At 39.2% G+C, this 16,278-nt stretch overlaps 1 protein-coding gene across 1 annotated transcript; it reads left to right on the top strand.

The window, feature by feature from the left end:
• The first annotated feature begins 5,843 nt into the window (after positions 1 to 5,843).
• rbm12bb (RNA binding motif protein 12Bb) lies at positions 5,844 to 10,785 on the top strand. Its single transcript, XM_080857196.1, has 2 exons — positions 5,844 to 5,949; positions 8,461 to 10,785. The coding sequence occupies exon 2, from the start codon at positions 8,484 to 8,486 to the stop codon at positions 10,467 to 10,469; it is 1,986 nt and encodes a 661-aa protein (XP_080713322.1). The 5' UTR covers positions 5,844 to 5,949; positions 8,461 to 8,483; the 3' UTR covers positions 10,470 to 10,785.
• The last annotated feature ends 5,493 nt before the right edge of the window (positions 10,786 to 16,278 follow it).

The raw sequence follows: 16,278 nt of genomic DNA, 5'->3' as shown, positions 1-16,278 counted from the left end.
AAACTTCACTTTGTTTCCACACCTCTTTATGTGACCTGTTTTAACAAACTACATTGCAAAAGCAAAATATACCAAAACAATCCACAAAAAAGTAGTACACAAAACATAACATGACCAAATCATCAAAATCTATCACAAATAATTCCTTTAATACATAAAAATGAAGCACAAACCAATTTACACACACAAAACACATTAAAACACACAAGCACACTGACAACCATGACTCATTCTGTGCCAAAACCTACTTAACAGTTCGTCGGTCATATTTTGTAACGCTTTGCGTTACGTCTAGTTTCCCCCCATTTAATCTGTTATAAATCAAGAAATCAAGGACCACATACCTGAAAAAGATACATATTTCCATTAATACTGCTAATGAGTAATAGTGCAACTTATACATTACTATGTAAAGACCTGCAGTAGCTGTGTTTCCATTACCGGGACAAACACGGGCAATGAAAACATTTCAAAACTATTACATGACTTTTCAAGGACTTTAATTCAATTTCCATGACCTTTCACAACCTACAAGTACACAAAATTGCTTGTACGATTATTTATCATTTGGGAGCACATATCGTTTTTTTACTTTAAATTCTACGATGGAAAGAGAAACTAAAGAGGGAATAGGAGTATATATCCCTGATCATGAAATTTGTATCAAAAATAGAACATCAGATCACTTGTCCATATTTGCAGCTGAAATGATGGCAATTATAATTGCATTACAGTGGATAGAAGAAATCAGGCCCCCTAAGGCAGTTGTTTGTTCTGACTCTATCATCTCTCACATCCATTCAAAGTGGAGAATCATCATGCAGACAGGACTTATTAAATTAAATTAACAACATAATTTTTAAAACCAATGAACAGGGAATATCAATTCAGTTTGTGTGGGTCCCTGCCCATAAAGGAATAGATGGAAACGAGAAAGCCGATAAGCTGGCAAAAGAGGCAACAAAAGAAGAGGTTATTCAGTTAAACATTCCACTCAGTAAGTCAGAAATCAAGGTACTCATTCAACACAAAATGAATTCATAAAAATTAAAATCATATGGCAAACAGAATGGGATAAGGAGGTAAAGGGTAGACACCTGTACAAAATTTAAAACGATATTTCAAATAGCAAATCCAGCTACTCGAACAGACAGGAGGAGGTTTGGTTCACAAGGCTGAGAATAGGCCATACTGGTTTAAATAGCAACTTGCATACAATACGTAAACATCCATCTGGAAAATGTGAGATTTGTGCAATAACAGAAGATGTTGAACATGTTCTTTTATGGTGTTTAAAATTTTCCAGACAAAGAGAAAAAGTAAAGAGGGAAGTGGAGAAAGTCAAGAAGGTATTTTCATTAGACACCATATTAGGTCAGCCTAGGTCAGAAAACATAACTAGTGCTATGATTATTTTCATTAAAGAAACAAAATTAGCAGATAGGATTTAAGTTTGTTGTTTTCTGTTGCTTTTCCTTTATTACTATATATATATATATACAGTACTGTGCAAAAGTTTTAGGCAGGTGTGAAAAAATGCTATGAACTAAGAATGCTTTGAAAAATGTGAACAATAAATGTTTATTTTTTATCCATTTACATGGTAAGACTGAGCACAGCAACAAGACACAACGTAGTTATACTGCATCAGCAGGGTCTCTCCCAGACAAAGATTTCAAAGCAGACAGGGGTTTCAAAATGTGCAGTTCAAGCTCTTTTGAAGAAGACGTTGAGGATCGTAGACGCAGTGGTCAGCCAAGGAAACTTAATGCAGCTGATGAAAAACACATCAAGCTTATTTACCTTCGAAATCGGAAGATTTCAAGCAGTGGCATCAGCACAGAACTGACAGAAACCAGTGGTACCCAGGTACAGACATTTACTGTCCGGGGAAGTCTGGACAGAAGTGGTCTTCATGGAAGAGTTGCAGCCAAAAAGCTCTACCCCGACAAGGAAACAAGGCCAAGTGACTGAACTAAGCACGAAAACATAGAAACTGGGGTGCAGAAACATGGCAGAAGGTGCTCTGGACTGATGAGTCAAAATTAGAAATATTTAGCTGTAGAAGAAGGCAGTTTGTTCGCCGAAGGGCTGGAGAGAGGTACAATAATGAGAGTCTGCAGGCAACAGTGAAGCATGGTAGAGGTTCCTTTCCAGGTTGGGGCTGCATTTCTGCAAGTGGAGTTGGAGATTTGGTCAGAATGAATGGTGTCCTTAATGCTGAGAAATACAGGCAGATACTAATCCATCATGCAATACCATCAGGGAGGCGTATGATTGGCACCAAATGTATTCTTCAGCAGGAATAACCCCAAACATACAGCCAATGTCATTAACTGTCTAAGGTCTATATCCCTCGTACGGGATATTTTTATTTTTTTGTCAAAAAAAATGTAAAGCTCTGCGAGTTTTCGTCTTAGAGACATAAAAAGAACAACCACGGAAACATTGAACCCTTTTCTTTTATAATATATACAGTTCAAAATTTTAAAATAAATAAACACTTTGTCAGGGGAATAGAACTGATGTGTTGCACTTTCTAGTATCTGAGTGGGGTTTCTGCTGCTAAGGACCCACCCATTAGCAAATGACAGCTATTCATATGATAAGGAGATGGTGATTCAGTGATCTCCATTGGGTCATGATGTGGCAAGATTCACTCCGGGGGGTTTGGGCCACAAAGACATTCTAGGGCCATTAGGATATGGCCTTTGTCTTAGCGAGAGGTGTCACAGGTTTGTTCACACCAACTCATCAATATGCATTTGTAGGGGCACAGATTTAGGAATGGTACAGGACACTCTGAAATTATAAATATGTGGTAGTGAAACAAGACATACTTTCTGAATGCTAAACTAACATGTGTTTAGCCAACACCTATGTTTACAAGGCTCAGAAATAAAAAGTCTTGTGAATAAATCTTTACAATGTGTTTATGTACAAAGTCTGAGCACCTCTGAAACAAGGATTTTCCAAGGGTATGTTTACATTTGATTTAAATTAAACTTTTTTTTTTTACTACATTCCTTAACATGATATTATTGCTGAGGTCGTCTAGAATAGAATCATATATTCCATTTGTGCATCAATGTTTTAAGTTAAGCAAAATGTACAAAAACATCAAGGCATGTCAGACAACTTAGAAAAGTCTAAAAGGCCTTGGACCTTAGAGTGTTAACAACTATCTTCAGCTTAAAGAAGAACAGAAAGTCCTGCAAGTGATGGTATGACCCCCACAGAGCCCTGATCTCTACATCATCGAGTCTGTCTGGGTTTACATGAAGAGACAGAAGAATTTTAGGAAGCCTACATCCACAGAAGATCTGTGGTTAGTTCTCCAAGATGTTTGAAACAATTTACCAGCCGAGTTCCTTCAAAAACTGTGCGCAAGTGTATCTGGAAGAATTGCTATTTTGAAGGCAAAGGTTGGTCACACCAAATATTGTTTTAATTTAGAATTTTCTTCTGTTCCTTCACTGCATTTTGTTAATTTATGAAGAATTGATGAAAATAAACTGTTAACACTTCCATTTTTGAAAGCATTCTTAGTTTACAGCATTTTTTCACACCTGCCTAAAACTTTTGCACAGTACTGTATATATATATATATATATATATATATAATTTTTTTGATCTACATTCTCGACAATTGACAGCCAACATTCATTACAGAAGCAAATTAGCAAATAGGATTTAAAGGCACCCAGTGCAACTTTCGAGGCAAAAATAAACATTCAATTTCTAGTCTTTTTTACACGTAGTAAGTTTCAATAACTCCATGCCATTACATATCGACATTCAATGAGCAAAGATGAGACGTCGCTGTGTGGTGAGAACTGATTTTCTCGCTTAGCTCTCGCTTAGCTTCCTCCATTTGTCAAATCTGTCGCCCAAGAGCACACGACACCCATATGCTTCTTATGAAACTTCTGTTTTTTTCTGTGGTGTAATAAAAACACGAGGTCGACCACGCTTTCTCTTCGTCTTCGTCTCAGAACAACTTAGATCCGCCATCATGAAATAGAACCATGTGCTCGCAAATAGTGAAGTCACGCCTTCGGAAAACTCGAGAATTGCAGACGGGAATCCTGCTTTATTTATTGGTGGCACTAATAAATAAAGATTGTTGTTGTTTACGATTTTCTATCAGTTCTCACTACACAACGACGTCTCATCTTTGCTCATTGAATGTCGATATGTAATGGTATGGAGTTATTGAAACTTACTACGTGTAAAAATGACTAGAAATGTAATGTTTATTTTTGCCTCGAAAGTTGCACTGGGCCCTGTTTACAACTGAAGCTAAGATAATTAATTTAGCTCGCAACTAGCTCGCTAATTGAGAACAGGCCAAGCCCGTCTGGTGAAGGGCGCTAATTTATTTTAACCTCTCGTTAATTTATCCCAGGCTAAAATCATCAGCTAAATTGCGCGTGCACGTCCCTCTTCAAAAGGCAGGAGAGGTCGATCGCCAAAACCATGACATTTATAACGGCACCATAGTCTAAACTCAAAGAAAAAGGGTCATTTTTTTCTCCGCTAAGGCAGGATGTTACCATGAACGCATTATGAAGAATTCAAGACCATAATCATGTCAAAATTCAACACTGCTGCGACTACGACAGCATTAAAGAAACTGTATATAGGCTGTCTAAGAAGTGATATCTTTTCTCATGCCGAACATGTGACTTTGGTGCAGCGGGTAGAGCGTATGACTTGCGTGCAGCAGATCTCCGGTTGGACTCCCCTCACCTTCGTAAGAATTGTAGTTTTAAATTGCTTTGAATAAAACCGTCTGCTAAATGACTAAATGTGAGAAATTCAATAAATTGAAGCAATGCAAATAAATTGTGTTTATTTCTCTCTTCTTATCATGCATCCACCTTACCATCCACCTCCACCATCCACCATTCACTACTGCACAAAAACTAGACACGTTTGCAAAACTAAATGTTTGCAATGATGTAAGTTAAAGTAGGTAAAACAACTTTAGCCAATATCTCCGTAATGGAGGTGGGTTATGTTCTCAAATTACCTGGGATCAAAGAAAACGTTAGGCTATTAATGTGCAAACTAAAAATCACGTCTCAGGCTGCGAATGAAAGTTATTTCTGGTTTATCAACTGTACCAATGTCATATAATTATGAGTGCTTTGTTCTCCGCATCGCCGACATTACAAAAATGAAGGCACTCGCAAGAAAGTGAAGACATTCAATGTTCGACGGTGGTTGTATTCAATAAATGACTCGAGAAGGTCTTTTAAATTAATTATTCCTTGTCGGGTGGATCGGTAGCGCTCATACAAGAACTCATCATGATGGAGAAATGGATCTTCCTGGCGATCGCAAAGAACTCTTCCTACGCTAATCAAACTATAATATGACTCCTTGTCAATGGGATCCCTCCTTTTGGCGTGGGTGTGGCAAGTTTAGCCAGCTAAACTTTGGTTAGCCTGCCCTGGAGCAGGTTAGTGCTAAGCGATTCATTACCATGGTTATTGAGCAAAAGTTGGTACGCCGAACTGGCTAAAGCGGTGTTGTCTTTTTTTAGCCTGGAATTTAGCTCGCTAAACCGCTTAGCGAGCGTCGCCGAACAGTACCCTGGGTGCCTTTAAGGTTGTTGTTTTCTGTTGTTTTTCCTTTATTATTATTATTTTGACATCCAGTAGATGGCGGTAGTGCGCATTGTTTGTAAACTGCCAGTAAACACTACAGAAGAAGAAGATACTAAAGAGTGCTCGACTTTTATTTTGAAGCAATAGAAAAACCACTGGTCGCCATATTGAAATGTACACGCAGCTGCTCTATCAGCTCGTGTAACTTAACCAGAAATACGGGTTTATTGTAGATGTTGCAGCAGGTTTTTAGGCCACTCGCTCCTACAATTGTACACCGTATTTACGGAATCGATCAACCTACCAAGAAGGTTGTTTTTTATTCGTGATCAGCGTAAGTGCTTTGCTGATTTTTTTAGACAGCAAAGGTTTCCTTGCCTAGTTAGCAAAAAAGTAGCTAGCTGACGTTCATACATGTATGTATATTGAATACTCCAAGCTAAGCATGAGGGCCTAACGAATTTAGGCTAACGTTTATTATTTACATCTGAACTGACTAACCTTTTTTTCTAGGTCTTTTTCAATCAGGAAATTAAATGTTCTGGAAAACGATTCTTACGATATTCATCCTTTATAAAACGTTAATCAAACTACGTTGAGCGATAATTTAACACGAACGTTTCTCTAACCTACCAAACATGGGTTGCTAAAATACGTTTGGTTAACGCTATTACCCGAGCACGAGAATGGGAAAAAAAAATGTAGTGTAACGTTACTGGGCTTTCTTTGTTCTCTGCCTAACTAGACAACATCGTGGTGAATTTTCCAGTTGAAGACGCCGTGGTTAGGCTATCAGGGTAGCCTACGGTGATGCTCATTCCTGTGGCTGCCTGAGATTTAAGGTCTCAGGTCTGGCGTGCGTGTCTTACTGTCAAACATGGCAAAACTTTGCAAAGGTGTTCTTTGACAGTCGACAAGTTCTCAGTTGGGGGTCTGAGAATATATTCTTGTGCATGTAATAAATGCAATTGCGGGACCGATGTTTGATCTGTATGCGCGCCTATGTTGGCATAAGACTGTAGAGGATGGTAGCCATTTGAGCGATGTAGCAAAAGGTGTCATCTTTTGACATGCAGTTTGAAACCGGAAATTGTGCTTCTTGCTCTGTGCTCTTTCATTGAACTTAGTTTGTCTGCGAAGAGGATTCCAGTCTATTACTATTGTTGCATAGGTTCTCTCTTCAAAGCTGATGAGCAATGGCTAAGCGAGTGTTTTCTGGCCTATTTGAACTTTGACAATCTGCATTCTTAAGGCATTTCTTTATTATGGATCCCATGAACAAATCACAGGAATTGGGTTTTTGGAAATTCAGGCATGTAGGGTTGAAATTGGCTGGAGTTTTGTTTAGGCCCGTTATGTACACTGGGCACATGTTCAAATGTTTATCTATCTACTACCTTGACAGGTAGCTCCGCAGCCATCTGTAATTCAAGTGACTATGTTTGTTGCTAACATACTGATGCTCATATGCCCAGATGCATAACAACGCACAGATTTGGGTAAAACAGAGAGCAGTGAAATCCAAAGGAGGTTGGAAGCTTGCCAGTGTTCTCCCTTTTGGGTATTTTCTACAAAATGGATTTGTTATGGTAATTTTGAATGGCTCTAAGAGGAGGTTATCATTGCCTCTTGTGACTATTAGGAGATTCATATTTTTCTCAACTGGACTGTTTGCTACTAAGATATGAGATTCTGAATCTGATTATATACACATATAATCTTCTATTCCTATAGTGGCAGGACTACAAAGAGGATGTCTGTTACTTCTAGGATGATAGTTTTCCTGTTGTTTGCCAGTTTTAAGAGCTGGTAGTACATCACTCAGCATCATTACACTAGAAAATGGTGTCTAGTGTCATCTGGAAGTATCTGAATGATGGTAACGCCCATAACTACCCCTATGCTACTGGGGAATACTGACAATGTATTGTGCGTGGTCCTGCTGTGTAATCGACATTTCATTGTTGCACCGTAAATAGGGTGAGGAGTGTGCTGTGAGGGATTTAGATTTGTGGGTCTTTGTAGTGCTTGGATGTAACATATTTTTGCCAATGGTACCTTTCTGGAGTGTTTGTAAATGCTTCTCTGTGTGTATGAAGTGCTTCCATGTGGGCATGGTTTGATTTGGCTTTGGTGTGTTATGCTACCTACATAACATGTATTTGGATGAGGGAATTACAATGAATACAACATGCATTACACTTAATGTGTATATTCAGCGGAAAGTATTTGAGGTGACATTTTTTCTGTGAAGAGACAAACACGGAACGGTATTTATGTCATTGTGAGGAGAATTTTATCCTGGGATTGGTGCGTTGGGACACTCAATGTCACAACTCCCTCACCAGTTTGCCAATTGAATGAAATTAGCCTTTTTTAGCTTGTATGAAATGGACAACAGCATGTTGTTTTGAGACGGAAAAACAACAGAATGCATCTTCAGGCTTTTATGGAATTATCAAAGTATTTGCTATGTGGTAACCAATTAACATACAGAAAGTGGTTGGAGGCTGATGGATGATTCTGCATGAGCTGGACGGATACTGTCAGTTTAACTAACTTGTTCACAGTTTGGGCGGCTTGGCAGGATGTCGAGCTACCCTTTTGTGAATTTCTAAAAATCTATCCTCAAGGTTTCATTTTAATGTTCTTCAGTGTAAATGCAGTGGACTTGGTTACACTGTAGAAAAAGTGTTGTTTAATGGTCAGCGTGTAGCTAATCCCGCTCTTCTCAAGTGTGTTTGGTCTGGTGCTGAGACAGCATAAAGAAGAAGGTCCTGGAAGTTGGTGTGGTGGCTTTGTTGCGTCACCAATAATGCTATTTTGTATGCCTCTCTGTCTGCAGGTGCTGTTGTTTTGTTCTTCGTTATGGCTGTGGTCATCCGATTACAGGGACTCAGAATCACGGCAGGTTCTGAGGATATTCGCAATTTCTTCACTGGCCTCAAAATCCCAGATGGTGGGGTGCATATCGTTGGTGGCGAGCTTGAGGAAGCATTCATCATCTTTGCATCTGATGAAGATGCCAGGCGTGCAATGAGTCGCTCGGGCGGTTGCATTAAGGGGTCCCCTGTTAACTTACTGCTGAGTAGCAGATCGGAGATGCAAAAGGTTCTTGAGGCAAGCACTAAGAAGCCAGAGGCCAATAGTAGGAGGACGTACAAAGACGGTGGTCGACCTGCAGAAGCTGAACCATTGTCTTTTGGTGGGAAACTTTCCATGGAGCGACCAAGAGCAGATGGAAATCTTCACCCAGAGGCGGGAAATGGGTCACTTTCCAGTGGGAGACGCAGTCAGATAAGGCAACCTGGACCAGATAGCAAAGATAACGTGTACTTGCATTTGTTCGGCATGCCATTTTCAGTCACAAAGGAAGATGTGCTGCAATTTTTTGAGGGATTGCGGGTTGATGACATAATTCTTTTGAGAAATAATCGGGACATGCTAAACGGTTCTGGCCTGGTGAAACTTGCAACAAGCCAGGATGCTGCTGAGGGTCTGAAGAGGGACCGTGAATACATTGGATCTCGGTACGTTCGCGTCAATCCAAGTGCTGAGAAGCAGTGGCTGGAGGCAGGTGGAGGCAGTGAACCAGCAATAGACCCCAATGGGTACAGTCCCAAGCCAAGCCCTTCGTACACTTCAAGAAAACATGTACCTGATCGCCCAAAATCACGCTCACCTGTGGCATACCGTTCACGATCTTCCTCTCCTTCTAAGGAGGAGTTTTGTGTGATGGTAGAGAACATTTCTTATGCTGTGGAGAAGAGGGACATAAAAGGATTTTTCCACCCCATTCCCTTGAAGGATGATCAGATCATTCATGTTAATGATAAATATGGGAAAAGAACAAGGGCTGCTTTTGTCTTGTTCAGTGGTCTAAGGGACTATTGTGCCGGCCTGTCTCGCCACAAGGAACAGTTGGCCAACAAAACCGTGACTGTAGCTCCTATTTCTAAAGAGAAGATGATTGCCATGCTTCAGTCAATGAACCAGCAGCTAGATGACCAAAAGAGGCCCAGACATTCTGGTGAAATATCACCATCCCACAGCAAAGAGGGCTTTGACTCAGACAGAGTTTGCCTCTATGTGCGCAATCTCCCTTTTGATGTTCGCAAGGTGGAGATTATGGACTTCTTCCATGGCTTTAGAATTTCAGAAGATTCCCTTATTCTGCTACGAGATGAACATGGAGCTGGACTTGGTGAAGCACTGCTCATTTTTCAAACTGAAAATGAGGCAGCGATGGCACAGTCTCTGAATGGGCAACGTTTTTTGGGTTCAGAGGTAATGTTGAAGTGCATCACCCGGGCTCAGATGAGAGAGTTTGGTATCTCTGACTCGGCAGGTTTTGGCCAGAATGACATTCCAAGGGAAACTGGTGAGATGAGATATCCGGCAACGCAAGATCGCAGACCTAATCTCTCTGCAGACGAAGTGTACATGGATGGCTTGGCTCCACCAGACATCCACCCACACCATCATGATACGCCTTTTCACACTTTTGGGCGAAGAGGAGGCCAGTATGACCTGCAGTTAGATCACCCTGATGCTTTTGGAGGCAGAGGAGAGGGCCCCTCGAATCAAGGCTTTGTGTCTTCTGGGCAGCAGTTTGATAAACCAAGCTGTGTGAAGCTTTCAAATCTGCCAACACGGATCAAAGTTGACGAGATCTATGATTTCTGCTATGGCTACAGAGTGATTCCTGGATCTGTGACAGTACAGTGTGACAGAAGTGGTTTGAACAGTTCTTCTACAGTTGTGTTTGAATCGCACCGTGAAGCATTAACTGCTGTTAAAGAATTGCATGGAAGGCCCATTGGGAAGAGAAAGGTATCAGTGAAGTTTGAATGATTATAGCAAGATATGAAACTGCAAATCTAGAGTAATATTTGTATTGTGTTTGATGTTTGGGCTCAAAGACAAATATGTCAGCTTAGTTTTAGTCTTTATCTTTCCATATTAAACAACTAAAATCTGAACTGGGCATATGATGCAGTAATGTTCATGTACAAGTGGTTTTCCCAATGTATGATTTTTTTTGCTTTTCCATGTCTAGTGCCTCACAACAAAATGATAATGGCCACAGTTAAGTAATGAATGATCATTGTTATATTTGTATCAGCCTAGGATATGACATGGCGTGCTCTAGTAAAGACCTTTATTTGAATGTCTGGTATGTTTGATGATTTTTATCCTGATATCATTATCTAGCTTGGCTTTTTTTTTCAACAGGTATTGTTAAAAGTAACAATAATAAGAACGGAACACATAAAGTTGTTACTTTTAAACTATGAAAGTAACTGAAGCATTTTTATCTGCACATTCAAATAAATTCAATTGTATTGATGCAAGTAGCACACAATTCCCCTTGGCTCAAGGCACTTTACAGAGCCCAAGGTCTCACCCCCCTACAGAAAGTACAAGGCAATAAGGAAAACCTTCCTTTTAACAGAATAAACCTTAAACAGAATTCAAGGAGGATTCATAAGAACTGCTGTGCATGCTTAGAGAATATGACTGCACTTACATTAGGCTATGTGATTATGCGACGCTTGATGTTACTGACATGGGTCTTAAAATGTTGTTACAGCTGTAGTATGGTTTTATCTCCTTTCCTTTTGTAAAAGATGGTCCAGTCTACCCTATGCTAAAGGGGATAAGAAAGGGGGCATTGAAGCACCTTTCCTAAGCATTTAAAGACTTCAACCAGCTCTCGTCATGGCTGCCACCTACATTCTTCCGGGTCATTTCACTCAATTTAGCTACCTTCCTTAGCAAAAAAGACTATCCGACTGCAGCCCATGCCTTGCGCTCTCTGCTCTCCACTCACTGCCGTCACAACACTTCACTTGCTGACAGGTCAAAATATTTAGCCTGCTATGGAATTAAAATAGGGACAAAATAATTGTCTCTTTTTCACAATTTGTAACTAAACATTATTGCACAAATTCCCAATATTACAAATGTATCCTACAGTTAAAAATCCATGCTACTCTTACAAATCTATTCTGTGGGTACAAATTTGTCCTACAGTTATACCTATTCTACAGTTTAAAATGTATTTTACAGGTAGGCCTACAAATCTATTCTACAGGTACAAAACCGTTGAATCACTTCTCCTGAATAGCCAACAGGGATGCTCAGGTTTGGCTATCCGATCAGGAATATTGTTACACCAACTGATCACAGAGCCCAGGGGCAAGACTTCTTTGTGGGAGCAAGCAGATAATTTCAAAAAGTGGTTCAACCAAACAATGTCGTGCAGTTACAGTATTTTCCCTGCAGTCTGTCATGGATCCCACTGCACAAATGATTCCTTCTGCCAAAGCACAGGTGAGTTATCTAGTCTTGCTAACTGTCATAATAAACGAGCTTCAGTACCTAAATGTACTTTATATTCAAGCATTGCCAGAATTGACATTTGCAACTAAATTGCACAAACGGATATGTATTTGTGTGTGAATCAAAGCAGTGTTTACAACATTGATGAGAGTGCTGCTGCATCCTCTTAGGCGCACATCATTTACTGCATCCTCTTAGGCACACATCATTTACTAAAATTATATAGTCTCACAGGCAAGGTTTACTCTGGACTTTGTGTTGATTTAATATATAATTAGAAATGTAAGTTAGCTGCGCATAATGTATGTAATAATTATAAAAACTAAGATTCAGCCAAGCCATAGTATAGTTTTACATTTGAAATTGTTCTTTACAAGGAAACAAACCAGAAAATGGGCCTCATTCACAGTGTGTACGCACTATCCTCGTACTCTCCAAACTAGTTTAGAACTGCCTCAGACTCTGCTTCCACACAAATGATGGAATCCCGACTGTCTCATCTTTTAACTGAATGCATAGCATATTAAAACCGAACTCATTAAAAAGGCTTTAACAACAATAAACAATGAATTTACTGCATAGGCCAAATGTATCGAATAACCATGAAATGAATGTTTCTTCTTCCGTATCAGTTATTGTCATATTGTGTTTTGAAGCACATCTCTTATATTATGTTATATGTTATATATTTGTATTTGATCTTTTATGCCCTTGTACTATGTAGATGTTGCCTGCCAGGTCACAATAATTTCACTGCTCTGATGACGCTCAGCTATTTGGTGCATGTGACAAAAAAAAAGCACTTTGACATTGATATCTGGTCAACACATCCCACACAAGGCAGCCAGCTATTCAACTTAACTTACATTCATTAAAATCCCCAGAATTAAAGTGCTCATACTGTGGATTTCAACCAATCAAATGGTAAAGAGGGGCATATTGACCTGGATAAAGAAAGTGAATGGCCATGCATTGGACGGTATAATAGAAACATGAAAGACAAAGTGCTGAATTATGTTAAACTACATGAATTTGGTAGTCGCATTGCTTAACAATATGCTATATGCAGCCCAGAAGGTCTGGTTTGCTTCACACCAGTATACTTTGACACCATATTTTTTGTTTGCTTTTCAGTACATACATTAAATGCCAAAATGTTGAAAAAAATGTCAGATGTTTTTGGAAATGTTTTTTTTATTTTATTATTTTTCTTAAGCTACAGTAATTCTCCAACGATGTCCATTCATCCCAACTGTTGCAGTGTAAACCTCAACTGCATCCATGAGGGACACATCCAAGTTGGGTAGTCTTGCTGTCTCCTCAGCAGTCAGGTCTTGAGGCAGTCAAGTAGCTTTTGCTTATGCGGCCCAGCCTAATCTATACCAAAGTCTTCTTCCACCTTGATAAGAAAAAGACAATAATGGCAACTTTCAATCAGTTGTGGATAGTGAAATGATATTGCTGATTCAAACCTGAGCATCCCCAAATCAGAGACAAAAGTATCTCTACCTGTGGAATAGCTTTGAAGGTGTAGGGTGGATTTGTAATATTGGAAATTATTTGTGTAAAACATTTTTATAGTCACAAATCGTGATATACAGACACACTTTTTTTATCCCGGTATTTATTCAAAAGGCCTGATAGATATCTGTCAGGTGTCTGCAAGTCTTCTGCGTGTCTCTCTGATCACATCTTTGAACAGCTATCAAGCACCTATTTGCAGGCGCTGAGTAAATGGCATTTTTCCTCCGATCTAGGGCTTTGGTCTGTGATTTCCTAAATCTGTTGACGGGTGGGAAATCAGGCGTAGAGCATAGCATTAAGACTGAGCATAGCTTAATTTTGACAAGGGGGATGGGGTAGGGGCAAAAGAAATGCACTTGCAATATGCCAAGATGCTTTTATTCCACAATTATCATAAAAAAAATGTTTTAATATATATATAATATACTGTATATATACACATACAAATTATTGCATCATTTGAAAAAAATGCAAGGGTCCCAATATTTTTAGTCACAACAGTAGACGGCAGTTTCAGATATCAGGTGCAGGTGAGGTCATTGAATGTGAAAACTTCCAGTACCTAGGGAGTATCCAGAAAATACCAAAGTGATCTGTAAGTACTGGCCTTGTGTAACCACCCACCGTCACCCTTAAGGTTTCTTCCTGTTTGTTTTCCTGACCATTGATTTATGCTTCCCCTCAAGGCTTAGGCCACAGCCCTGTTAAGCACATTAAGAGAAGCCAGGCAATATAAATAATTAAAATTTAATTTAACTTCCAAAAGAGGTGCAGAGGGTTAAGAGGTGCATATTTTAAGGAAACAATGCTTATTAAAATGCTACACTTTAGGTCAATTATTGTCTTAGACTTAGACAATTGAAAGTTTGTGTAATAGACCCCTTTTGGCAATACGTACTGTACATCTTGAAAACTGCAGGTTGATTTGACAAAGAATTACGTGGTTTGTGCTTTGTAATATATACCACCATCATTTAGCCAAAACCTACCACTAGTTTGGAGGAAGAATGCGTACTTTAATTAAAGCATCTTCCAGCATCCATACAAATACATAACTATTTTTGTCCATTGTTATTTGATGGTCTTTAAGAAAGAATTTTGTGATCTGTGATCTACCTTCATGTAAAACCCCTCTCTTATAACATTACAATATGAAAATATAGATGCCCAAGCATGTGCATTTGGAATATGTTTTGAAAATATGGCTGTATTTGGTTGGTCGTCTTTAGTGTGGTAGCAAGGAGGTTGGTCTCATATTTGAAGGCAAATAGCTTGATAGTTATGTGCAGAAAGCAGGAATCTGACTTTAAGACTTTAAGTTTGCCATTAACAATAATAAAATAAACTGAAAAATAGAACATTAGCAATAAAACACTTTATTAAAATAAGCTTTGGCCACTGAGAAGATGTTATGATTGTTTTTTGTTTATTCTGACAATCTTTTCTTTGTTTCTTCATTCTTCACTTTTTCAGTGTGGGATTTCTTTTAAGCTACTTTTTTAATGTCAGTACTTTTCAATGTCAACTTAGTGTCTCTGTTATGTCGTGGGAGGGACAGGAAAATACATGATTTGCATAGATCCAGTGGGTAAAGACTCTTTAAACGTAGTCGGACATATGGGGATTGTAAGAAATGAATGTAAGTCTGTTCAATGGCACCCCTCATCCAAAAAGAAGAGTTTTCATCTATAACTTAAATCTTGATGAGAAACTATACCCAAACTCAAAACTTTCAGGATAACTTAATGACGATATATTGTGTATCCTTCATTCTAAATACCCTTCTAACCAGCTAGTTAATGTTATGATTGACACTAGAGATGCATTTCCATAAGATAATGCAGTGTGCTTGCTCAACAGTAGCAGACCCTCATCCAGAAAATGACAGATTATTCAGGCCCAACAATGATAATAAGGTCTATAATTCAGTAACTTTATAATTAATAAAACCATTAAAAAAGAGAGAAATATCATTATCTCCTTTATTGAAAGTCTCCACTATCAGCTACTGTTATAAGAAGACATGTGTTAGAGCCTTCAATAAACGTCAGCTGTTAAAAGAATGAATGACAATCTGAAATGGGCAAGGATGATGGTGAAATCTGTAACCTAGCAAATGTAGAAGTGTATCTATCAGTCAGGGAAAACTGGTGGAAGAGGGTTTTTATATTAATGTGAGGTGATTCCTTCTACTGTAGAGAAACTGGTGAAGAGTTCAGTCAGGTGGTACAGTTCCACATACTGAGTGGCCGAGGACAGGTTGAAGAGCTTAGAGAAATAATTGTTAAGGCTATCAATACTGTTGAGGAGAATTTGCCTAGCAAATTGAAATTGTGGAGCTTGCAGTTTGGCCTTTTGCCACGCATAAGGTAGACTTTGACTGTGTATGAGGTTGCTATTTCAGAAGCGTATAAATTTGAGAGAATCATGAATAAAGCGGCTTTTTTTATTCTGTCACCCTTATCCGTGGTCGTAATTCCGGGGGACTCTACTTCCCCCAACCCCTACCCTTAAGGTCGAGGTACACTTCTGCGGACATGCTATGCACTATATGGATATGGACATGCAAACCACTAAATGCTCAGTTTCGAACTTGTGGAGTAATTATGAATACGTCTGCATGGACACAAAATTTTGCTGCAACACAGACAGTCCGTACGGACGACAAAATTTGCACCATGCGCACTGTGCGGAGACTGTGTCTGCAGAAGTTTGCCATACACTTTACCCTCACCCAGGTTCGTACACCGAAGGGGTTACCTCGCCCAGCCCAACCCTCCTATGGCATTAGCCT

Source organism: Sprattus sprattus, assembly GCF_963457725.1.
Source record: "Sprattus sprattus genome assembly, chromosome: 18".
Classification (NCBI taxonomy): Eukaryota; Metazoa; Chordata; class Actinopteri; order Clupeiformes; family Clupeidae; genus Sprattus; species Sprattus sprattus.
This window is presented reverse-complemented; position numbering and strand designations above follow the sequence as displayed.